Genomic DNA, 25,220 nt, shown 5'->3' with positions numbered 1-25,220 from the left:
ACTTCTAATTGTATAGCCCAAATCTATAGGGCTGCGAGAAGAAAAGGGCCGTTCCGGCACCTTGCTCTCTTTATCTTCTCTAGGGACTGGGGGCCGAGGACTCGGGTAGCAGGGACCTCAGTCCACCCGACCCACAACCCTAATCTCTGGATGCAGAGGGTGGTGGCTCGTTTTCGGGCTCATCTCAAGCTTTCCCCAATTAGGATTTGCTGCCTGACGTCACGTCTGCCGCAGATTGGCTGTTCAGATCTGACACACGGCTCCACCGGGGCGAAGAAACTTTTAAAAGACTTTGCAGCCGGGGCTGCCTCCGAGCGTCCAACGCTCACGACCGTCCTCTCCCACCCTCGCAGGTCGGCGTCTGTGGCACCCCGACTGCACCCCGCGACACCCCAGCTGAGCCAGGGGACCCTTACCTTGGGCAGCTCGCGCCCCTCCCCTACTCTCCACTCCAACTCCCGCCCCCCTGCTCGCCACCGCTCCCGGCTGGGGTCCGCTGCCTTTCAGCGGCCCGCAAAGTTCCCTCCCCTGCGGCCACCCAGTCGGCCTCCACCCCGCTGCGCGTCCCCGCTCTCCGCGGAGTCCTTGGGGAAAAGGAGCGAGTGCGCCGGGGCAGAGCGAGAGGCGCGGCCGGAGACTGCCCGCGATGGCGGGAGCCTGGCTCAGGTGGGGACTCCTGCTCTGGGCAGGGCTACTAGCGTGGTCTGCGCACGGCCGGGTGCGGAGGATCACGTACGTGGTGCGCCCGGGCCCGGGGCTGGCGGCTGGAGCCTTGCCTCTGGCTGGGCCCCCACGGACTTTCAACGTCGCGCTGGACGCCAGGTACAGCCGCAGCTCATCGGCCACCTCCAGCCGCTCTTTGGCCGGGCCCCCAGCCGAGCGGACCCGGCGCACCAGCCAGCCGAACGGCGCGGCCCTACCCGGGCTGCGATCACCGCTGCCACCCGAGCCCGCGCGTCCGGGGGCGCCCGGCCGGCAGCTCCACTCTAAGGCCGGTGCTCAGCCGGCGGTCACCCGCTTCGCCAAACATGGCAGGCAAGTCGTGCGCTCCAAAGTGCAGCAGGACACCCAGAGCGCCGGGGGCTCCAGGCTGCAGGTTCAGCAGAAGCAACAGCTGCAGGGGTAAGCCCACTCTCTGCCCGCCTCGCGCACGGGGACCCGCCGGGGCTCGGGGATTTTCTCCTCCCCACCGGGGGCGCTGCGGGAAGGGGCGAGCGCGGGGGAAGCCCGCTCCCTTTTACTGGCGTTTAACTCCGAGTGCATTGTTAAGGAGCTGCGGGGGAAACACAAAAGGCATTTATTTCTTCCCCGGGGCGTTACCTCCTGTGCGCAAACCCTTTTGCTCCTAGACTATGGGCGTAAACATGAAGTCACTAGAGCTTAATCCCAAGGCATCAATTAAACTTCTTGCAACTCGGTTTTTATTTTGGTTTACCTAATGAAAAAGGGATTGTGAGTGAAAGTTGGCTTTTAAGACCCAGCTCTCCTTGGGCATACTGGAAATTGTAGACTTGGATTTCCTGGCACCTGTGGGGTGGGCGTCCTACGGTGGTAGGGGGTCAGGGTCAGTGAGACTCAGCATGGACAGCGGTGGGGCTTGGAGAGTTTGTTATTCGGTATCCTTACCGCACAGCTTTTTCCCCATCAATCACAAGTTGTGGTGAGGGCGGTTTAATTTGGACATTTGACTTTTCTCCCTCTTCAAGGCTGGATCCCTTGGGTGTGATTTCGTGTGTGTGTGTGTGTGTGTGTGTGTGTGTGTGTGTGTGTGTGATTCTCTCTGAATCGAAGTGACCCAGAGAATATGAAGAATACATTTGACTCCGTTTTAATTTGGGGATGAAGACAGTCATTATTTTGGAAGTTTGGATTTATTCTCTATGCCCTTGGTATGCAGGCCTTTTGGTTCCTCCATCCTTCGCAGGTGAATGAATGGTCCCTTAGCCTTTCCACTTGGGCAGCTTTGGGTTGGGCATCCTGAGTATTCTTAGAGCTCTCTCGAATCCAGAGGAATGCGGAAGCAAGAGACTGGCTTTTCAGGAACGCTCTGAAAGCTTGACTCTTTGGGAAGGGAGCATCGCTGGACTCAGGGGTCTCGTTTTGTTTCAGGATCAATGTCTGTGGAGAGCAGTGCTGCCATGGCTGGAGTAAGGCTCCTGGCTCTCAGAGGTGCACCAAACGTAAGTTGTTGTACTCACAGCGGCCTTGCACAGCGGGTCAGGTGGGGCTGTATGTGTGCATGGGGGCAGGGTGGGGGGGGCTCCACAGGAGCCTCTTGAAGAGGAAGGTACTGCCCTCAGGAGTTGTAATCTGAAATACAGTCCACCTGTAGCCTGTAATACCATCGAGGAAGGACTGGGTTATGCAGGTCCACCCAATCTGTGTTTTCTGCACTCAACCCAGGCGTTCATCACTGCTTCACTTGAGTCAAGTGCTGGGGTGGGGGTGGGGAATCCCGTTTGAGGGTAGTCTGTGTGCTAGAACCAATACGATTAATTTAAAAATGGTGCCAACCGATAAGAAGCATTCTTTTCGAGATCCTTGCCTGGAATCCGGCAGGGATAGTTGCTGTGCTGGGGACTGAGTTGAAGGCTACCCAGGTGCTGAACAAGCTCCTTCCCAATGAGCTGTTAGGACACTGTGCATCAACATAGACAGCCACACACTCCCCGCCCCCACCGTTCTGGAATTACAGACCTAATCTAAGCAGGCCCAACATTAAAAAAGAGCCACCCACATCCTCCATCTCTGAGATCCAGTTCTTTTCCAGAATCTTCCTGCACGTGGGGTTTCCCCAGGTAATATGCAGGCTTAATGATATTATTTTATTAGTAATACACATAGATTTGAGAACACTGAAGACTAGTCCTTATAAACATTGTAAAGTAAAGATGAAGCTAAATGTATACTGAGGTCCCCTTGACAAGTTAGCCGAGAATAAAAAAATATTACTTCCATTCTAGAAAAAGTAAGCATTAAAATTTTTTATGTGTATGACTGTTTTCCCTGCATGTATGTCTGTGTACTATGTATGTGCCTAGTACATGCAAAGACCAGAAGAGGGTGTCAGATCCCCGAGAACAAGAGTTCTAGATGGTTGTGAACCGTCATGTTGCTGCTGAGATCTGAAGCCAGGTTCTCTGCACAAGCAGCCAGTGCTCTTAACCACTGAATCGTGTCTAGCCCCAAAGTAAGCATTTTCTGTTCTTTTTGTAGAGCTTGAGCTATTGTTGTATGGACTGGAGTTGTCCAAAATTTCAGCTGCTACTGATATATAAGAAAACTCAGCAATGTGCCTTGTGTATTAGTTTGGGTTGTATAACACTGATGGAGGAGTAAAGACTTGATGCAGTCATTCTGGTGACCCTGTTTGTTGAAAAATACCTATAGTTCATGAAATAAACAGAGGGGTTTTAAGGGGATGAAAAGGACTCATCTCTGTGTTTTAGGGTTTGGGCTTTGATCAGGAGTACACACACACACACACACACACACACACACACACACACACATTAGACCAGGTTGTCCTCGAACTCACAGAGATCTGCCTGCCTGCCTCTGTGCTGGGATTAAAGGTGTGTGCCATCACTACCTGGCTTTATTTCTTAACTTCTTGGATTACACTGACAGAATCAACAGATGTGGCAGCAATTATCCTCTGTTAGGATTGCTTCTCCAGTAACTGCATCTCCCTCAGAGCTGCTAAGACACATTCGGCCTGCAGCATGGCGGGTAACCCTCTGTGACAGGCAGGGAGGTATTGCTGTGTGAAGGCTGAACACATAGGGCAGAAGGGGAGATAGCTTGCTTGGTGAAGTGTTTGCCATGCAAGCATAAGGACCCAAGTTCAATCCCTCGAACCTGCCTGAAACAGCTGGGAGACAAAAACAAGTGGCTCCCTGGAGCTTGCTGGCTGGTCAGGCTGGCCTCATTGGTAAGTTCCAGGCGAATGAGAGACCTTGTCTCAAAAAACAAAGTGGGGGGCTTCTGAGGAATGCCATTCAAGGTTGACCTGTGGTCCCTATGTGCACAGCACACACGTGCACATGTACTGGTACACATGTCCACCCATACAAACACTCACCCACTCACCCCACACACATACAAACCAACAGAGCCTGCTGCTGCATGCTGTGGTTAAGAGCACTGCTGCTCTTCCAGAGGTCCTGAGTTCAATTCCCAGCACCCACATGGCAGCTCACAACTATCTATAATTCCAGTTCCAGAGGACCTGACACCCATGGCAAATAACCAATGCACATAAAATAGATAGATAGATAGATAGATAGATAGGTAAATAGATAGATAATAAAAAAGAAACTACCTCGATAGCAGCATTTGAATCATGGCTTACTGCTTCTCCAGGCCAGGGAGGTAAGAACCCGTGTCTGCCTGTGTGTAGCTGGCTTTGCTCCCTGCAGCTCTAGAAGGAGTCACTTGTGGGTTGAGAGAGTTAGGACTGCGCAGTTGTGGTTGGACCTGGAGGAAGTGGCTGTACTGTGTACGTCTCATGATACCTGTGACATACACCTCGGACGGGTTCATTTTTCCTTCTGCCTCTGCGGATGACGCTGTAGATGACACAAATGTAGACAGTTCAGTTCCACTGTCCATCCTAGTGTTTCTCTGATTAGTTCTAGAAACGCCAATCACAACTCCTTCCAGGAATAATTGTGTTGCTGAAACAGAGCCTGGGCAGCTAAGTACACCATTCAAAGCATAGCATCTATGAGAGGAGTGCTTTTAAAATTATTACTTTTATTTATGTGCTTATTTTTTATTTTATAGTGATACATATGTGTGTGTGTGTGTATGTATGTGTATGTATGTATATGGGGGGAAAAGTTCAATGCCCATTGAGTCCAGGAGAGGGTGTCAGATCCCCTTGGCTTACAAGGTAATTAGTTCTAAGTAGCCCAGTGTGGGCGAACCTGGGTCCTCTGGAAGAGCATCAATTACTCTTAACTACAGAGTCATCTCTCTAGTCCAGAGATGGGGGGTTTTAATGGGAGTCTTCTTTTCGGTGTGTCCTGAAAGATGAAGGAACCAGTGTCTTTAGACAGGACCCCCAGAGTTAACATTGGTCCCATCCACTTGTATCCAGGGATGAGCTGCATGAGGCCAGAAAGGCCTTAGGTTTAGAAGACCCATGTTTGATGCTGAACCCTTCGCCAGCTATGTGGCTATGTACCTGGTCTCTCCGACTCTACATTTTCTTCTCCAGAAATAAATAAACTAAAACCAGGCTCCCCTGGATTGCTGAAGGTGTCAAGGCGAAAGGAATGGGTGGAAAGTCATGCCAAGACCAGAGACTCTTAGAGTTTAGTTTTGCATCAAGTCAAGTAAACTCTCACTTATATATTACATGACTTTCTTCTTTCCCTGTGTATTATTATTATTATTATTATTATTATTATTATTATTAAAGCAATGTGGATTTTCCTTCCCAACTACACTGTGTATCCATTATGTCTGGGGCCAAATGCTTGGGCCAAACAAGTGTTTGGGACTTTGATTTTATTTGAATCTGTGTTTATATATAAAGAGATGTGTTTGTATATATGCTTTATATAAAACCTGAAGGTAATTTGACACAGCATTTTTCAATGTGCTCGCATTTTTGACTGGACTGTTTCCATGAAGTCAGGTATGGAATTTTCCACTTGTGGTGTCTGATTGGTACTCGGAAAGTTTTGAATTTGGAATTTGAGGCTAGAGATGCCCAATCTGTCTTCCTTTAAAGTTATTGTGTTATTATGTACCTTCAAATGGTTTATTTTGAAAAGACTTTACAGGAGATTAAATATGCAGCGCGGGGAGATGACTCAGTCAATAAAGTGTTTGCTGTGCAAACATGAGGAACAAGGTTCTGATCTTTGGTGCTTGAAGTTGGGCATGGAGTTAGGAGCCTGTGCCTGTCTCTAGGTGGAGGTGGAGACAGTGGATGTACGGAGTTTGTTGGCTAGTTTGTCTCGACAAAGTGGTGAGCTCTGGGTTCAGGAAAGTCACTCAACAAACAAACAAGCAAACAGTGGGAAACAACTGAGGAAGACATCTACCTCTGGCTTCTATGTCCACTCATAGACACGTGTGCAAACTTACACTTACCCAAGTCCACACATACGTGTGAACTTGCACGCACGCGTGTGTACACACACACATGAAACATTCAATACCGTCTCTAGCTCTCTTTGTGTTAGAGCTTGCTGCTCAGGGGACAATATTTTGAAGTATTTGTAAAATGGATGGGAGGTGATAGGAAGCATCCTTCCACCAATTTCCCCAGTGAGATGACTTCAGTAAATGGCAATGATACTCAGATGACAAAATGAATTGATGTGCGGATCCCTTTCAATCTTTATCCTTAATTTGTCGAGATAGGACAACTGTACTTGAATGTAATTTATTATGCAAGAACACAAAGCCAGCGGTGTGTCGACATCACCAAGTGTATGGGTAGATTGCAGTGCACAACCCATGGTATTTGATAGTTCCCATACTTTAAGGATAATTTAAAGGGTTTACATAGGTTATGTCAACTGAGCCAGAAGAATCTCTGCTTAGGGGGTTGGATGTGTTTGTGGTCTTCATTGTTTGATTAATTCAGTGAAGAAAATAATGCATTCCTTTGGGCCAGCCTGGATTGCTTTGAGTTGATTGAAATTTAATTTAAATGTACCATGGGTAAATGCTTCAGAAGATGGAAGATTTAGTGAACCTTAAATTGCAAACCAGAGATGAGAAGCACGCAGGCAGCAGATCCACACAGGGCAAAGAATGCCTCTGTGCAGGCCACCATGGTGGTCCTGGGGCTCCAGCCACAGTCCCTGTGTGGGGATGCCAAATTGCATGTTATTGCTGCTTTTCCACACAGACAGACAGACACGCAGACGGACACACTCACACTCACCGCCTGTCTGTGTAGTGTCTCTGGGAGTTGTAGTCATAGCATGGGCTATGTCTTTCCAGCTATTGGGGACTGTTGGTAGTGATCAAGCGATGGTATCCCATGTGTTCTCCTTCCAATGACAACGTTTATAGAAGGATTTTGTGGTTTAAGGGACTGTCCTCGGAGTGGAAACCTTAAACCCCTGATGTGTGACATTTCCCCCTCCTCGTTTTTGCATTTTTCCCTTTGTCTAAACTACCCCATTGTTGCTTCTTCTGGTCTTTTTTTTGTCTCTCTGTTTTTCCAGAGTTAATGTGGCTCAGAGACCAACTTTGCCAGCGGGTTCAGATCTAATGAGGAGACTGAGTGTGGGAACAGAAAACACAAAAGAAAGGCTAGGGGAGTGAAGTGGGGCTGGCAGGGTGAGGCAGAGGGGAGAGGAACGATGGCAGACCGGACTCCAAGCGGGTGCCTGGCACGTTGCAGACCTTTGTAAACGCATGCATGGTTCTTTCATTTATTTAACGGATATCTGTTTAGTTTTTACCGTGTGCCAGGTTCTATGAATAGGGGAGAGACGCAGCCAGCTGCAGGGAGTGCGGAGTCTGGTTTTACTCACGGAGCTCAGGGCCCATCAAATGACTTGTTCTCTCCTTAGGAAGGAACAGAAAATCGATATTCCATTGCTTTTCCATTGGCGTTCAGCCCATGCTGGGGCGGGGGTACAAACCAAACCAAACTAAAAAAAAAAAAATAAAATAAAATAAAATAAAGGAAAAAGAAAAGAAAATCTGAAAACCAACCTTAGAAAGGCTTACTGAGTTCTATGCAGAGGAGATCTAGATATTTAAAATCTCAGTGTCAGAGGCTGCTGTCAATCGCCGCATTCAGGGGGCGTGGCTTGTGGAGGGTGGGTGACCTTGAGGGCACCCTCGGGCTGTCTCCTGTCCCCTTTGGCTTGGCTCACTAGCCCAGCATGAGAGAGAGACCCGTGATGATCACATATTTTTCGCAGGCCTGCCATGACCATTGACAGCTGCTTTGCCAATACATCTGCCGCAAAGTTTACCACAGCAGCTGCCGGGAGGGCTATCCTGTCTGTGTCCTCAGTCTTCACCCGAGTTCTGGGAGCTGCGCTGGGAGGCTCGGCTGGAAAATCCCGTCATGTGGCGCAGACACTGAAGAGAAGGGAGAGGGACCCCGGGGTCAAGTTCACAAGGGGTCAAATATGTGTTCTCAACACTAGTTAAAACAAACATTTAGGAACCATAAATTCTGTGTTGTGGTAGTGCTTAAGTCTTCCTGGTGAAGTGCTCCTCCAGTCCCGCCTGGTCTGTGCAGCACCCGCTCCCAGGCTGGTCTGCAATGCTGAAGCTTCCTAACTCTGCGGCAAGACCTTTGCCAGCCGCGGGACTATGCTGTTTTTGACTTTGTCATTTATGGTTGAGACTATCCCAGGCACACTCAAATCCATTCCAGTATATAGATGATATTGTCTTAAAATGCACATTTTCCTTCCAAGTGTTGGCAAGGAAGGAGTCAGGGTGACAGTGAGCTTGAGGGCTATGTCACCCCTCTTAACCTTTGACCCTATTAGGTCATAAAGGAGCAGGTGTGGTTAAGGTAACACATTACAGTTACAGGGTTTGTTTTTTTAATCTTCATGCCCTGTGAATTTACTTTTTATCATTTTTATTTTATAAATTTTATTATTATGTATTTATAATTCATATATATTATACATTTTATTTATTAAAACCATGGGGTTTATTGAGGCAGCAGGCATGATCTGTCACCTTGTTATAGTGACAATCAGTGTTTTACTATCTAAATTAGCTCCCCAGTTTTTCAAATTACATTTAGTGTGCACCACTGGCACAAAACCACACACTCTGAACTAGATGTCTTACAGCAACAGAAACTTATTGTCCCACGGTTTTGGTGGCCAGAAGCTGCAAATCAAGGGCTGATAGGGCTGGCTCCTTCTAAGGATCTCTCTCATTGCATGCCACCGTTTCCTACTGTGTGGCTACACCCGGCCTCATTCTGCTTATGCCTTTTGTTGTGTCCAAATTCCCACTTCATATAAGAATTCCACTCGAGCTGGAGAGATGGCTCAGAGGTTAAGAGCACTGGCTGTTCTTCCAGAGGTCCTGAGTTCAATTCTCAGCAGTCACATGGTGGCTCACAACCATCTGTAATGAGATCTGGTGCCCTCTTCTGGCCTGCAGACAATATATGCAGACAGAACACTGTACACAGTTCTTAAAAAAAGAAAGAAAGAAAAAGAATACTACTCTCACCCACTTTCCTTTGCCGGTCCCAGCGAAGATCCTCCCTTCAGATCAGCTCACAACTCACAGGTACCAGTAGTTAGGATTTCAACTTATCTTTTTTGGGGTCCGGAGAGGGGAGCCCATTTAGGCTCATGAGTGCTGTGCACAGGGGCAACTCAGAGGTGGCTTTGCATCCCCCACCCCCTCGGGCATTTGGAGGTTTCCTTGCAGTGTTTGAGGACTTCATTGCTGTCCTGCCAAGCAACCCTTGACTATAGATTTAGCTTGGCTCCTTTCCCACAGCCCCTAGGTGTGTTACCAGAGACAAGGCAATTGTTGCAGGCGGTTTGTTTATGCCTCTGGCCATTTTTCTCTGGCCTGTTTTAGGGAGGTCTAGATGAGTGATTCTCAAACTCTGATTATCTGGCGAGTTCTCTGCAGGAGTTATTGTTATGGAGCCCTAGACTGGGAGCAGCAGCAAGTGCCCTGGAGTGTGACACCCTGACACCAGCCACACCTAGGTGACATTCAGCAGGTCCAGCCAGTAATTTGACACTGGGTGTGGGAGATGAAAGGTCAAGGCCACACTTACAAATTAGAGGAATAAAAATTCTAAGGCAGGAACCCTCTTCCCTCGGATGAGCTTAAATTTTAGTATAGTTGTGTGTGCTCTTTTCCATCTTTAAAAAAGATTTACTTAGTTGCATCTTTGCTGAATGTATGATTTTGCAATATTTTGAAATTTGGAAATATTTCTAATAGTGTCTAGATGATTAGAAGCTTTTTAAAACTTTTGTATTTCTGTCACACTATCTCTCTGTCTCACCCTGTTTCTGTGTGTGTGTGCACACGCGCATGTGCACGTGCTTGTGCCCCACAGTGCAGATCAGGGCAACTTGGCTCTCTCTTTCCACCGTGTGGGTTCTGAGTATTGAACTCAGGCTTTCTGTCAGGCTTTCTGGAGCATGGCTTTACCGGCCTAACTATTCTATTGGCCCCAAAGATTTTTATTCTATTTTATTAAGTTTTAATTTAACTTAAGTTAATTTAAGTTAACATTTTAACTCTTAGGAGTGTTTGGATGCATGTGTGTTTTCTATTAAACTCCCAATTTTAAAAAGGATTTATTTGTTTATTGACTTTTATGTGCATGTGTGTGTGTGCCTTCTTAAACTTCTATGCACTGCTTGAATACCGGAGTCTGTAATGGTCAGAAGAGGGCATAGACACCTAGGAACTGGTGTTACTGGTGGTTGCGTGACACTCTGTGGCTGCTGAGGACTGGACCCAGGGCCTTGGCAAGAGTAGTAGGTAGGCACTCTTAACTGCTGAGCCATCTCTCCGACTCCAAACATTTTTAATTATAAAGCCAGGAAGTAATATATCTAATGGCTGTCTATTACTGTTATGCTTCTAAAGCTCCCTGATATGGCAATTAGCTCTAATGATTTGAGTGGAGGGAGAGGCTACGGCCTTATTTTTCTCAAATGCATGTTTTACTAATAATGACTCCTTTTTTCGTGCTGAGAGAATTCAACATAATTTGTCAGTGTCATACCAATTGGTTGTTGTTGGGGAACTTGTGGGAAAATACGTAGGAAGCATATTTAATGTATATGCTTTCCTTTGCCTATTAATTTGCTGTACTATTTATCATGGACTGAGTACTTCAGGTAGCTACAGTTACACGTACTGGGAATGTGTGTGGACCACGTGGCTATAGGTAGCAATACTACTGGGTGCTTTCTCTCCCCTCTTCAGCCTCACTGTGCTGGTCGTGTTTTTCTCTTCCTCTCATTGCTTGCTCTCATTTGATCTGCCTGAATTAGAGGCCACTTGGGTCAGTGCTGTCTTTGGAGTTAGGGTGCAGGGCTCGGATCCTGACCTTCATGCTTCCTCCCTGCATGGCTCTGGCAAACCTCCTCTGAGAACCTGAGCAAGGTAGGTTAACTCCGTTCAGCCAAGTAGGTAGAATAGCCTGACTCTCATTCTGAGGCCTGCTGTGGGGCTGTGTGAGCCCATTCATGAGAAGTTCCTGAAGAATAAGGCCCCTGCTTAACTGATTTGACATCAATGGCTCAGTTGCTCTGGTTGCTCAGAGCTGCCCTGTTTTTTTCTTGGAGCCCACACACTGCTTAGGTCTTCTGGTGAAAAAAAAAAAATCACCGCTCACACTTTGTTGTTCTCAAGTGCTGTGATTTTCCTTTGCTTGGCTCAGCATTTGGCCGGGCATGTCTGTTGCTTGATCAGTGTTGAGCTCCCGGGAAGCATGGTTCTCTCTGTTACTTTTTTTCTGTGCCCAGGCCCCTTGGGTTACCATAGCACCAGTGTTAATTGAGTTGCATAGAATTACATTGACTGGCAAGTGTAACTCAGTGGGTTAGAAATACAGTCCCTGAAACACCCTGTGAGGGTCTGCCTTCTCCTCTCTGGGTTGATTCTCATTTGACAATATCTCCATTTGCTTTGCTTTGCGTGCTTATCCTGGCCCACCAGACACTGCTGCTTATGCCGGCTATTCAAGGGCACACACCTTATTCAGTTACCCACCCCCTCTTCTCTCTGTAAGGCCATCCTGGCATAGCCCAACCCTTAAGATGACTTTTCCTTTCTCCCTGCCAATTTTAGAATATTTCTGCTCAACATCATCTGATAGAGATTTGGGACTGAGTAAAAGAAATGCTGTATGATTTTCCCCTGTAATTTTAGATCCCCAAATACTGCTCTTGGCCAACTAGACTATTCCCTGTGGCTTTTCTCACTCCACTGCGTTTGAGTAATACTGTTGGCAGGGCCGTCGGTAAACAGTTTGTGAAATGTTGTGTTTTGTAAATTAGAAGATGGATGGGTTGGTTTTTAAATATACGCTCTTGATCCTGCTGGGCCAGATAAGAGATGCGTTTGGCCAGCGCACGGGGTGATGGGGTGCAGGGAGATGTTGCCATCTGAAGTAGGTGAGGTCAACTCTCCTGCAGTCGTGTGATTCCTTGCCATTTACAAACGAGGAGCAAGAGGCTGGAGAGCAAACTTGAGAGGATTTTGGAAATGGCTCAAGGGGGAATCCTCTTGCACAAGAGAGAGCAAAGTACGACTGACAAAGGAGTAGAGAAAATGAACAATTCTTAAGCCTTTGTGGCCATGGGGATGCTGTATTTCTTGTAGTATCACCCAGCAGTTCCAAGATGGCTTCCACTTTGTCATGAATTTCCATGTATTGTTTTTAATAAAAGGAATATCTCCATCCTTTTGTCTGTGTACCATATGTGTGTCATTTATACACTCTAGCAAATGGATAGTTGAAAGCCACATCTTCAAAAGTGGGTTTCAAAGCCCTTTGAAATTGACTGCAGCGCACCCTGCCTCATCTCGACCAGCCATTGGCTCCAGGGACACAAGGACAGGGAGAGTTTGGCCTCTGCAGATCAAATGAATCCGTAAGACGTTTTCCCGACATTCCAACAGGGACAGATACATCCCTTCCCAAACCTCATCCAAGTCCCTGTTAGGAACGTGAACCACACACTCTTTTTTTCTCTCTTAGCACATCTGATGTTGGGTCACAGCCCCTTGTGCGTTTGGCCTCCCTAAGGAGCTCAGGGTGGGTAGACGTCTGCCCAGAGCCATCGCTCCATCCTCAGCACCTGTGAATGTAAGTTCCTACGGAATGAGTGAGTCCATGTCTGGGTTCATTGGGTCCACTTTACCAGGCCCTGTTAAGTGGTACCCAGAAAGGTCATAGTGTAGAGGGATGGGGATGGGACAGCTAGGAAAGGCTTCTCCAGGGTAGTGACTCATTATACTCGGATGATAAGATAAGGTCTGGGAGAGGAACATTTTAGGCCAAGAAAGTGATACTGACAGTGTGCTGAAGTGGAGCAGCCGGGGCTGTGGAGGGATTCTCAGGGAGAGTTGCTGTAGCATGTGACAAGACAATTCAAATCTATGTTATTTTTTTTTTAAAGAGTCAAATTAGTAGGGAATGTCACATGGTATCTTTTTTTTGTTTGGTTTTTTTTTTGTTTTTTTTTTGTTTTTCGAGACAGGGTTTCTCTGTGGCTTTGGAGCCTGTCCTGGAACTAGCTCTGTAGACCAGGCTGGTCTCGAACTCACAGAGATCCGCCTGCCTCTGCCTCCCGAGTGCTGGGATTAAAGGCATGCGCCATCATCGCCCATGGTATCTTTTAAAAAGTCAAATCTTTTAAGCATAAGTGATAAATCATTTGGCTTTGATGGGCCCTGAAAACTCAACCCCCCTTCCCTGCAAAAAAGAAAAAAGAAAACATAGTACTAGTAAGAGCGGGCTAGCGATTCTGGAATATATTTGTGAGCCACCACGGAGATACTTGGAATTGAACTCAGGACCTGTAGAACAACCAGTGCTCTTAACCGCTGAGCCGTCTCTCCAGTCCTCTGAAGGTCATTCTGCAGACTGGTTTGAGCTTCATTTTGTGGTAAAGAGCAAATAGAGGTTCATGATGATGCTGTATACTAGAGCAATATATAGAAATTAAGGTGCTGTTAATTACGCTTTTATGGATATTCTGGGAATATTTCTATTTACATTGTCTTAGTAATATCTGTCTTGAAAAATAGGATGCATAAAACCCACCCAGTGTCCGTGAGTTTTAAGAGATTGAAGAACTTCTGTCTTTATTTCACACGCTGAGCTTACTGATTCTGGGACACCTCCAGTTTGAAATGAAGCGAAAATTTCTTTCTCTTCCACTTAATCCTCCACCAAACCTGGTGGCTTGCTTCATTCTCAGACTGAAATGGAGAAGCAGTTTCTCTCAGGAGATCTCTGTGTCCCTCCTGTTTGTGACAGTGGAAAGGTCAAGTTAGTCCAAGATGTCGTCGTAATTGGAAGTGAAGTAAAGCAGACGACAAGTAAATTAAAGGCAGTCACTGTGTTTTGTTTTACTTTTTTATCCATTAGGAAGTGGGGCTGCCCCGCAGCGCTGTGGGTACAATAGCCCCTCAGTGAGGGCTCGTGATTAATAAGCACTGCAAGTCGCCTTTGTTTCTGAGTGGAAAACCAGATGAAATTCATTTAAATCCACGGATACTGGGATTATGTCATTAAACAGTCCTTTTTCTTGCTGGAGAATGCGAATTGTATCAGGCTTCACCGCGCAGCGGTTTCCAGTGTCAGAGGCTTTTTGGATGGCATCGTTTTCTTTGTCCCTTCTTTTAACACAGCTGACTTGACCACAAGCCTTAAGTTGTTAGCTTCATCGTCCTGAGTGTAGACCTTGGACCAGCGGCACCGGCTGGGCTCAGGAGTTGCAAAGCTGTGAATTCTCTTACCTCGCGTGCTAAGGTACACTTGTAATCCCAGTGCTAGAAGGACTGCCAGTTGGAGAACCGTCTGACTAGAGAGCGTGTTTCTGACTAGCTTGGGTGATGTAGTAAAATTTAGTCTCAAAATAACTGAATAATGGAGGTTGGAGAGATGGCTCAAAGGTCAAGAATGTGTCCTGCTCTTGCAGAGGACGTGACCTGAATTTGGTTCCCAACACCCAGGTCAGACAGATCACAACTGCCTGCAACTCCAGTTCCGGGGGAATCTAGCGCCCTCTTCTGGATCCCAGGGGCACTTCATCCACGTGCAACCCCCTCCACCCCAACACGAACATTAAAAACAGCAACAACGATGACGATGACAACCTAAAGAACAACAACAAACAAAACATAAAAATAAATATCACTATCAACAGTGGTGGAGATTCACAGTTCTGGGGTGGGGGAGGGTTTCCTGTGTTTAGCTTGCAAAAGGTTCTCTTTCCACATCTCATTCCTACCTGCTGCCCTGTGAAGAAGAAGAGGAAGAGGAGGAAGAGGAGGAAGAGGAGGAAGGAAGGAAGGAAGGAAGGAGGGAGAAGAAGAAGAAGAAGAAGAAGAAGAGGAAGAGGAAGAGGAAGAGGAAGAGGAAGAGGAAGAAGAAGAAGAAGAAGAAGAAGAAGAAGAAGGACGAAGAAAGAAGAAGATCAAGAAGAAGGGGAGGAGGAGGCAGAAGAAGAAGAAATGATATAAGTTCTTTAGCCCTACTTAGGTTTAAGAATCAGAAGTGCTGGGGTGGGGCCTAGCCATCTGTGTTTTCAGTGGGCTTCTGCAGGTCTTGGTAGAGCCTGGCAACCAGGGGCTCTGAGACTCTCTCCCCACCATTCTATATCTGACTTCCTTCCTATGGTCATTAGTGGTAGATGGAGGGAGACCAGGAAAGAGACTCTTTGGGTTGAGACCTCAGGGATTAGATTCTTGTATTTTCTCCTCTTTCCCTCATTTCTGCTCAAGGATGAGTCTGCATGGTATAAAGCCCTGTGGGATGGACCAGTTTTCTCAGTTCTGGGAGGGAACACGGGATTTGAGGAGGCAGAGCCATTCATGTTTTAAGCACATTTTACACCATATTCTCACCGAGATCAAATGAACCATCTGCTAGCCTGCAAATACATCTGTAAATGGTGGTTGTGCTCCTTTCTGCATTTGCAGTTCTCTTAATTGTTCCTTTATGTGGGAGGTGCTTAAAGCGTTCCTCCATCTCCTTATTCTTCAAAGCTGTGGTACCCAGACTTCCTCGATCAGAACCCCTTATGGGACACACACACACACACACACACACACACACACACACACACACACTATATATATATATATATATTTTGCCTACCTGCCACAAGGCCTACCCATCAGAACCCCTAAGGAGACAGATCCAAGGGGCCTCACTTTTTCAGGCACCCAGCTGACTGATGCATGGCGAAGTTTGGAGTCCCCATGTCATATGCACATCGTGGAATGAAAGATGTCAAAGGCCAAAGACGAGGAGGAAAATATAAAAAGATTAAGACAGTGATGCCATTACTCATTTCTCAAATAGCTCCAGACTGAAGAGCTAGCATTTGCCCAGAGCATGCTAGACACTGGCAAAGAGAACGCTTGCCTGTCAAGATTGGGAAGTTCAGCTGAGAGAGAATAAGGTAATGAAGAGGGGACAGGTGCCCCAGTGTGGCTTTTGCATGGGGTCATGCTGGCTCAATCCTGGAAGGTCCTGGAGGAACACATTAGATATTTGGAAACAGCCCAGCTATTTTGGCAGTGACACACATTTTTATTCGATGTGTATTTAGGAAAAAAATGGCCTCGTTTTTAAGACCAGGACCCTTTGGTACCAAGAGCTGAAGGAGTTGCTACTTTCCTTCTATGAAATAGACTGTTTCCCTCATGAATGCGTCTTTACATTTTCTATTTTATTTTATGAGTATGGGTGTTTTGCCTGCATGTATATATGTACACCACATGTGTGTAGTGCCTGTGGGCTGTGTGTGCAGTGCTCACAGTTGTGAGCCACAGTGTGGGTGCTGGGAATTGAACTTGGGTCCTTTGGAAAGCAGCCAATGGGTTTAACCACAGAGTCATCTCTCCAGCCCCATGTTTCTTTCTTCTTCTTTTTAAACGTATCTTGCTCTTTTTTTTCTTTCTATAAAATAATTTAATACACAGATGTTTTGTCTGAGCGCTGAGGAACAATTAGGTTCTTTAGAAATGTCTGTTTCTGCTGGGAGGTGGTGGCATGTGCCTTTAATCCCAGCATTTAGGAGGCAGAGGCAGGAGGTTCTCTCTGAGTTTGAGGCCAGCCTGGTCTGCAGAATTAGTTCAAGGACAGCCAGGCCTACACAGTTCTCTCAGTATGAGAGATAGTTGGGTAGAAACCCAACCCTGTCACAAAAACAAAGCAGAACAAAAAGCATCTATTTCTCTTTAAGTAGAAATGAGGGATGTGTGTGTGTCTGTCATTCTGTGTGTAATCTATTTAAATGTTTAAATTATCAGTTATTATAGCAATGGCTATAGCTCTTTGTTTTATTCTGAATTTGAAAATGACTTACATTATTAATTGTATACTTGGGAATATGTGTTTTTGGCATGTATGGGAGGCCAGAGGACAACCTAATGGAGCTGGCTCTCTCCTTAGACCATGTGTGTCTTGGGACTGAACTTAGGTCTTCAGCTTGGCAGCAGGCACCTTTGCCCACGGAGCAGCTCACTGGCTCTGCCTCTTTAATATTTTCTCATGCATGTGGCATCCACTCTCTTAGCATTTTCTTGTTACTTTCGATATGGCCTCCAAATGTTGCAACATCTTGTAAAGGTCACAGACTTAGAAAATAGTGCTGAAATTGTGAAATGGCCCAAATTTGAAGAATTCCTTAAAAATACATGTTTAAACCTTTTGTTTTTGTTCACTGTCAGTATGAGAAGATAGTTGGGTAGAAAAACAAAATTATGGACTAGAATGGTAAGCATGTGCCAAATTGCTTATTAAAATAATTTTCTTATTTTACTTGATTTATTTTTTTTAATTTTTATTTTTTATTAATTATTAGTTCCCCGCCCATGTGTATGTGTGAATGCATGTGTATATATGCACGGGTGGATTAGAGAACAACTTTCAAAAGTTAGTTTTTCTCATTCAACTTTTATATGGATTTTGGGTATTGAACTCAGGTCACCAGGCTTGCTCAGCAAGCATCTTGACTTGCTGTACTATGTTGCTGGTCCTATTTGTCATTTTAAAATTTATTTTGTTGAGGGCACGATTGGGCAGAAAATCTACTCCTTATTTGACTCTTAGTTTCCTCTTACCTACATCCCTCCCACCATCAAAATACTTACAGCAGAGTGGGACATTCACTACCATTAGTCAACCCATAGATACCCATCTTTATCCCCGCAGTCCATTATAAATGCACTATGCATTAGGGCTCGCTTTTGGAGCGCTCACTGTAGACTTTGACAGATGTGTAAAACGACAGGCGTCTACCTCTGTCCTGCCCTAAGAATCCCTTGTTGTCTGCCTAATCATTCCTTTCTCTCACGTAACCCTTGACAACCCCTGATTCCTGCTCTATGGTTGTGTCTTTTCCAGGATGTCACATAGTTGGGACCCTGCCTTATGTAGCTTTTTAAGATTGCCATATTTCGCACAGTATGGTTCCTGGTGGGTCATGTCTTTTTTTCTTTAAGCATGAAATAATATTCCATTGTTTGGATGAATCATAGTTTATTCATTGACTTAAGGGCTTCTGGGATGCTTCTTAAGTCTTGAGGATTATAAATCAAGATGCTGCAACATTTTGCTTAGGTTTTTTGTGTGATGTAATTTTCTATCTTGTTTGGGTAATTATCAAAGGGTGTGATTGACGGATGATGGTTAGAGCATGGATATAATCCCCTGCCTCCCTGAAAGATACTGAAACTGGCTTTCCAATGTGGCCTTACTGTTTTAGAGTACCATCAGCAGCAAGGTAGAATATTTTGGCTCTACATTTTTGCCAGCATCTGACAGTAGCAGCTGGATTTTGTCCATCCTAATAGCCATGCAGAGGAATCTCAATTTAATTTTCGTTTGATAAACTCACCAGAACAGTGAACAGATTAGTTTCTTAATCTCACCTGCTTTCTATGTAACTTTAGTAAGGAACCCTTCTGTGTTTCAGTAGGGTTGGTTTCTTTCTTTGTCGGGGTGTAGGGTGGGGAGCATGCCCCGGCAAGCATGTAAGGTTGGAGGGCAACCCAAGGGAGTCAGTTCTCTCCTATTGCGTGGGTCCCTAGGATCAAACTCAGGTCTTGGCAGCAGGTGCTTATACTCGCTGACTCATCCAGATGGCCTCTTTTTCTTATTCTCTTATTTACAATTTAGATTTATTTAATTAATTTTGTGTGTGTGTTTGTGCATGTCCCATGGCACACATGGATAGACGGGAGGATAACCTGAAAGAGTTGGTTCTCTTCTTCCGCCTTGTGCATTCTGAGGATTGAACTGAGGTAAGCAGGTTTGGTGGCATGCGCATTAACCCACTGAGACATCTGGCTGCCACTTCTTTCTCTTCTTCTTCTTTTTTAAAAAATTTTATTTTGACCTTTGTTTTGTTTGTTTTAGTTTCGTTGAACCAGGGTCTCATGCAGTCAGATGATACCTGCTTGTCTGTGTTGCAGGATCTGGCTTTCAATTCCTGAAGCCCCTGTGTAGTAATAAGAGCGGAGGGACTGCGCTCCCAGCACCCCGGCCGCCTGCTCGGCTAGCTTATGCCCCGAAATAATTACATGGACACTGTATTCTTTTAAACACCACTTGGCCCATTATATCTAGCCTTTTCTTGGCTAACTCTCGCACCTGGACTAGCCCATCTCTAATAATCTGCTGTAGCCCACAAGGTGGCTTACCAGGGAGATTCTAGCCTATGTCCATCCTGGGTCGGAGCTTCATCGCGTGTGCCTCAGAGAGCAGAGCTCTCGCCTCTGCCCGCAAGAGTGGAGCATCGTGTCTCTCTGAGGCCTCTGCCCCGGAGAGGAGAGCTGTCGAGTCTGACCTCACTTCCTCTTCCTCCCAGCATTCTGCACTGTTTACTCCTTCCACCTATCAGGGCAAGCAGCTTCTTTATTTAATTAACCAATGACCTTCCTCCATCACCCCTGCCTCAGATTTCCAGGCTCTGGACATCTGGACTTGAAGTGGGAAGGTGAATTTTTTTTTTTCGAGACAGGGTTTCTTTGTAGCTTTGGTGCCTGTCCTGGAAGGTGAATTTTTTTAAAAACTTTTATTTGCATTTATCCTTTGCTGAATTTATTCCCATGACATAAGTTTTTGTTTCCTTAGTTTCTTCTGGGATGTCTTTTTCTTCTTGCTCACTCCTCTTCTGACTTTGGAACAATTGGTTCCTGTTCAGTGGGGGAGCATCTCACTGTGGCCTGGGGAGCTGATGTACAGACTTAGCCTCCCAGGTACTTTGCTCCCTGCCTGTGTTCAGTGACTCAGGAACCTACGTCTAAACCCTCCTTCCGTTCAGCACCGCTCTCTGCATTTTTAAGCATGTGCAGTAAAAATTAAGCACTGTGTTTTGGCTGCCGACCCCGCGTCCAGTTTGTTGGGTCTGGACGCACCTACCTTCTCCTTCTATTATACGGCCAGAAAGCTACACATGGCTTCTTCAAAGTGATGTCTTTCAGAACCCTTGGTGGCTTTTCGGATATGCATATATCCTTGGTGTCCTGGGGAGTTAGTTTCACAGGTGTTTTTTAAAGTGAACACGATGATTTGGACCTCTTGATTTGCATGATTTTTCAGGGTTTTCTGGGTCAAGAGAATGGGGAACCACTGCCATAAGTCACCTCAGGTCACTAACAGGAAGAGGGAAAGGTGGATTTTTTTTTCTTTTCTTATTGGTTTTTCGAGACAGGGTTTCTTTGTAGCTCTGTAGCCTGTCCTGGAACTAACTCTTGTAGACCAGGCTAACCTTGAACTCACTGAGATCCGCCTGCCTCTGCCTCCCCAGTGCTGGGATTAAAGGTGTGTGCCACCATCATCTGGCTAGGGAAGTTGGGATTTTTCTAAAGCATCCTTGGCTAACGCTGCTCTTTAACATTATGTCTTAGGGTAGTTTTTCAAAGGAGCCCTGAAGAATTTTCTGAGACACTTGCTTTAAGGTCTCTTTATTTTGAGGGGGAACATTTGACTTTATGGAGACACTTCTACATGTTTTTAATGACTTTAACTTTTTAGGCCACTCAAGGGAGGTCTCCCAGAGAGCTCGGTCAAGGATGCCATTTGCAGAAAGCACATACCATGCCATAAGGTGGTGTCTAGAGAGGGCGGCACTGCATACAGCTCAGAGTCCTGTCAGCAGAGAGAGGCACCAGTTAAGACATGGGGTACCACGTCTTCTGGGATTATCAAACCAGTCAAAATTCCAGTCCCCCCACCCAGCTCCACCCCCATTGGAGGAACTACTAGCAGATGATGACAGCCGGGGGAGAGAGTGTCATTCTTCTTTGATAATGTGACCACTAGTAGGTTGCTCACGCCCACTGATGTGCCCATACCCCACCTGTGTGCATATGAGCAGTGCTAATGGGACTGGATTGTTGCATTAATAACACTATAAGTGGGTGTGTGATGCTGGGGGGGGATGGGTAGGAGCAGAAGGAGAAGTTGAAGGGAGGTGGTGGGGGATGAATATGGTCAGTATACACTGTGCACGTGTACAAAACTTTCAAACAATAAAAATACGATTTAAAAATAGGAGGCGGCAGTGTGTCTCTTCAGTCTCGCGGACCTGTGTGAAGACATGTCTTTTTGTTACCATTGCTAATGACTAACTATTCTGCTGATCCTACTCCTGGTGGTTTTGGCCAGATCAGTATCTCCCAGGGTCCCTCTCAGCCACCCCCGCCTCCCTCCATTCTGAATGGCTTTTGGGACTCCTTTCAACTTTCCTTCTTTTCGTCATCGCTGCTCAGGTTGGTGAAAGTGAGGCTTTGGGGGCTGTGCTGATCGTGTGAGGTTTCCTCTCTTGGTGGTTTCCCAGAACAGGGAAGCGGTCCGGCATGTCAGGGCTCAGCCTCACCTCATGGGTCAGGATAAGACAGCTCACAGAGTCTCCCAGAACCCCTGCCCGGTTCAGGTGAGCAGCAGAGTCATGAGAAAAGTGAGACTCTTTGAGGTCTCTGGACTCTGACTGTCTTTCTCATGAAAGAGTCCGGACATAGTCTACCCATGATTCCCCTAGGGTTGGATCATAACATGCAAGGCACATTTTCAACTTTCTTGAAAGCATATTGTTAGTATATAAGAGTGGATGTGGTGGTGTACACCTATAATCCCTTTGCTCAGGGAGACCTGAAGTTCTAGAACATCCTGGGCTACACAGTGAGATCCTGTCCTGAGGGGGGGAAAAGTACTATACAAATGTTTGTTAGAGCCGATCTTACCTTTTAGATAAGTTATTCTATTTTTGTTAAACTAGCATGGATATAATTATTACTATTATTTGAAATATGGGAAGGCACAGATATTACCATCTAGAGTTCAGAAAGTCAGCTCTGTTTGAACAAGCAGTGCACTTGGCAGAACTCTGCCGTCTGGTAGCCTGGGACAGAATATTCATTTTCTGAAAACATGATGCCATACACTCAGCCCTAACTGTGCCAGACCATGTGCTGTGTCAGCCTCTCCACAGGGACTTAGGTGGCTCCCATGTTTTATAGATGTGCACACTCTCAAGGCAGGGTTGAGACCCAGAGGCAGCCTGTTTTCATCGCTTCTTATCCCTGCCTCCCAGGATCCATGTAGACTACAGATGGTGTTTGTCCAGCTTAGAGCTCAGCTGCCATGCCTGGCGATGTTTCTGTGGGAAAATGAGCCTCAGATTCTCACTCGGTAATCCAGTGGGGGGAGGGTCATGCCTTCCCTCTCTACTGGGGTTGAGCAATACTCATTTGGTTAACCAAGCATGCATGTGTGGTTGTCTTCACCACCATCCAGGACTCTCTCTAGGAGCTTGCGTTCTTCTTTGGGGTTAAATACTCAAAGGTACCCCTCTTTCTCTCAAAGTTCCAGGTTCCTGCTGGAGCAGGTCTAGACACATGAAGGGTGGGGACACATATTCTCAGGGATGGCTCGGTGCGGTGTGGCTTTGTAGGGCACATTGATGGTGTCATTTACTTCCTTTCTTTTCAGACTCTTTACATGGCTGGCTTGTGGTTGCCTCTCCTTCTCTCTCTGTGTGCCCCCCTAATCCCCGTGCTCATGCATTTCTATCTTCTCTGCTGAGAAGGAATGACATGCTAGTTCATGGCTTTCTGAGTCTTCCTAACTCTCAGTGTAAAAAGTCAAGGGCAAAAAGGTCCTTTAAGTCTTTAAGCCTGGTGCATGACGGGTACTCAGCAGTGTGTTCTGAATGAATGAGTTTCCTGTCATGCCTGTCTTCTGAGCCCGTTGAGTTGATTGGGCTTGTATTTTGTATTTAGTTTTTGATAGTCTGAGTATAAAGTGTTCCCTGTAGGCTCATGCATTTGTATGCTTGCTCCCGAGCTGGTAGTCTATTTTCAGAGGTTATAGAACCTTCAGGAAGTATTAAGAAGTTAGTTGCTGGGGGTGGGCCTTGAGGTCTTTATCCTGGACCCACTTCCTGTCCCCTTTCTGCTTCCCCATCGGTCCAGATGTGAGCAGCAACCTCCTTCTCTGGCTGCCACACGTCCCCTGACCTGATAGACTGTACAGTCTCACACCGTGAGTCCAAACCAGTTGCCTCTTTTCGGCCATTTGAGCATAACATCAAAAAACCCAATATACCTCATAGATATGGATCATTGGATTAGATTCACATACATTCTGTGGGGAGTCGTGACTCTCAGCTCTCAGGGTAGAGGATCAGACTGCAGCTTTTAGGGTACTGTTGGGGACAGAATGGGTTGGCTGAAGCCTCAGCAGAGGGAGTCAGGACTAGGGAAGGGAAATAGAGAACCACGTTTTGGGATGGGAGGGGGTGGTAGTTAGAATGTAAGTGGCTCCCATAGGCTCCCAGGGAGTGGCACTCTTAGGAGGTGTGGCTTTGTTGGAGTAGGTGTGGCCTTGTTGGAAGAAGTGTGTCATTGTGGAGGCGGGCTTTGAGGTCTCACCTATGCTCAAGCCACGCCCAGTGTCTCAGTTTCCCTTCTCATTGCCTGTGGGATGTGGGACTCTCAGCTCTGCCTCTAGCACCATGTCTGCCTGCACCCCACCTTGATGATAACGGACCGAACCTCTGAAAATGTAAGCCACCCAATTAAGGTTTTCCTGTATAAGATTGCTGTGGTCATGGTGTCTCTTCACCGCAATAGAAGCCCTAACTAAGACACAGGAGAAGATCTCGCGTGGGGAGATGCTGGATGGACAGACTGTTTTCAGCTATGTTTGAGACAGGGTGAGACAGAAGCCTAGCATTCCTCACCCATCCTGTGGCCGGAGAAATGAGTATGTGTGGAATAAGGGATATAGATTGAGGGAGAATGTAGTTCTCGACTAAAAGTAGCTTGAAGGAGTCTAGCAAAAAGAGAAGAAAGGAATAAAATTGAAAATGGAGGTATGAAGGAGAAGGAAGGGATGTTCCCTGGGCCTGTGGGCTGGGGGGGAGGGGGTCAGGGTGGCTGTCCTTGCCTACCGTTCCCTCAAGTGTCACATCAGCTGGAGCTAGCCTGTTAGCACTCTGGGCCACGGGGTGGGGATTTTTACAATTAGTGAGAGTGGAAGTCAGGCAGCTTCTCCTCAGTGTTCTTCCTCTGGGAGGTGGAGGAGTGGGAGACAATAATCAGTCATTTGCTTGGTGACAGCGGACTAAACTCATACTAAGCTGGAGCTTGTCCTCTGTAAGTTGTGGGGAGATCTCAAGAATTCCCAGAGGCTGCTGGGAGCTGGTAAAGGTCCCGGAAGTGGTGGTGTTATTCTGAATAGTTATTTTAGGAAGTGAAGCTCAGGGCTGTGACACATCCATGTACTGCCACTCCTGTAGTATGCCTCTGACTATGGTCACCACGGAGAATTTGACAGTTCCCTCAAAAGATGTCAAATCCTAATCCCTAGCACCTACGAATGATATCTCAGGTGGCCAAGAGTTGACAGATATGGTTTAGCTAGGGATTTCGACATGGGGAGGCTTTGCTGGATTGTTCAGGGGTACTCTGAGTCCCGTCACACACGGAGGAAGGTTTGCTGGAGGCACAGAATTGGAGGCAGAGATTGAAGTGTTGCGGCCAGAAGCCAAAGAATGCTAGCGGCACTGAATCCAGGAAAGACAAGGATGGGATTGTCTATAAGACCCTCTGGAGGGACTGTGGTCTTTGTGGCGCTACCAACACTGTGATTCCATCCCACCGACGTTCAGACTTTTAAACCTCAAATACTATGAGAAAATACATTTTGGTTTTCCTAAGCCAACCGCTTCCTAGTAATTTGTTAAAACAGTCATAGGAAAACCATAGTCTTCTTAGTAGTTCAAGAAAAAAAAGGACTTTTAACTTTTAAATAATCTTTTTATTGCTTGAATTTCATACATGCACGTGAGAAATTTTGATCGAATCTACTCCCTCTCTAGTCCCCTCCATTTTCTCTCCCATCCCCTCCTCAACAGTTTTTTCTCCCAATTTCATGTATTCTTAAAAACAAACCAACAGGGGCTGGAGAGATGGCTCAGTGGTTAAGAGCATTGCCTGCTCTTCCAAAGGTCCTGAGTTCAATTCCC

General features: G+C 46.4%; 1 protein-coding gene across 1 annotated transcript in view; it reads left to right on the top strand.

Moving 5' to 3' along the window:
• Positions 1-322: 322 nt before the first annotated feature.
• Positions 323-25,220, top strand: part of Ltbp1 (latent transforming growth factor beta binding protein 1) — a 379,031-nt gene continuing 354,133 nt past the window's right edge. The window contains exons 1-2 of the mRNA XM_013354050.2: positions 323-1,122; positions 2,110-2,180. Of these exons, the coding sequence (XP_013209504.2) occupies positions 647-1,122; positions 2,110-2,180 (547 nt within the window). The 5' untranslated portion in view covers positions 323-646. The remainder of the gene's footprint in view (positions 1,123-2,109; positions 2,181-25,220) is intronic.

This window comes from Microtus ochrogaster, unplaced genomic scaffold, assembly GCF_000317375.1.
Source record: "Microtus ochrogaster isolate Prairie Vole_2 unplaced genomic scaffold, MicOch1.0 UNK26, whole genome shotgun sequence".
In the NCBI taxonomy this organism is placed as follows: domain Eukaryota; kingdom Metazoa; phylum Chordata; class Mammalia; order Rodentia; family Cricetidae; genus Microtus; species Microtus ochrogaster.
Note: the sequence above shows the minus strand (reverse complement) of the source record. Positions and strands in the feature narration are given on the sequence as shown.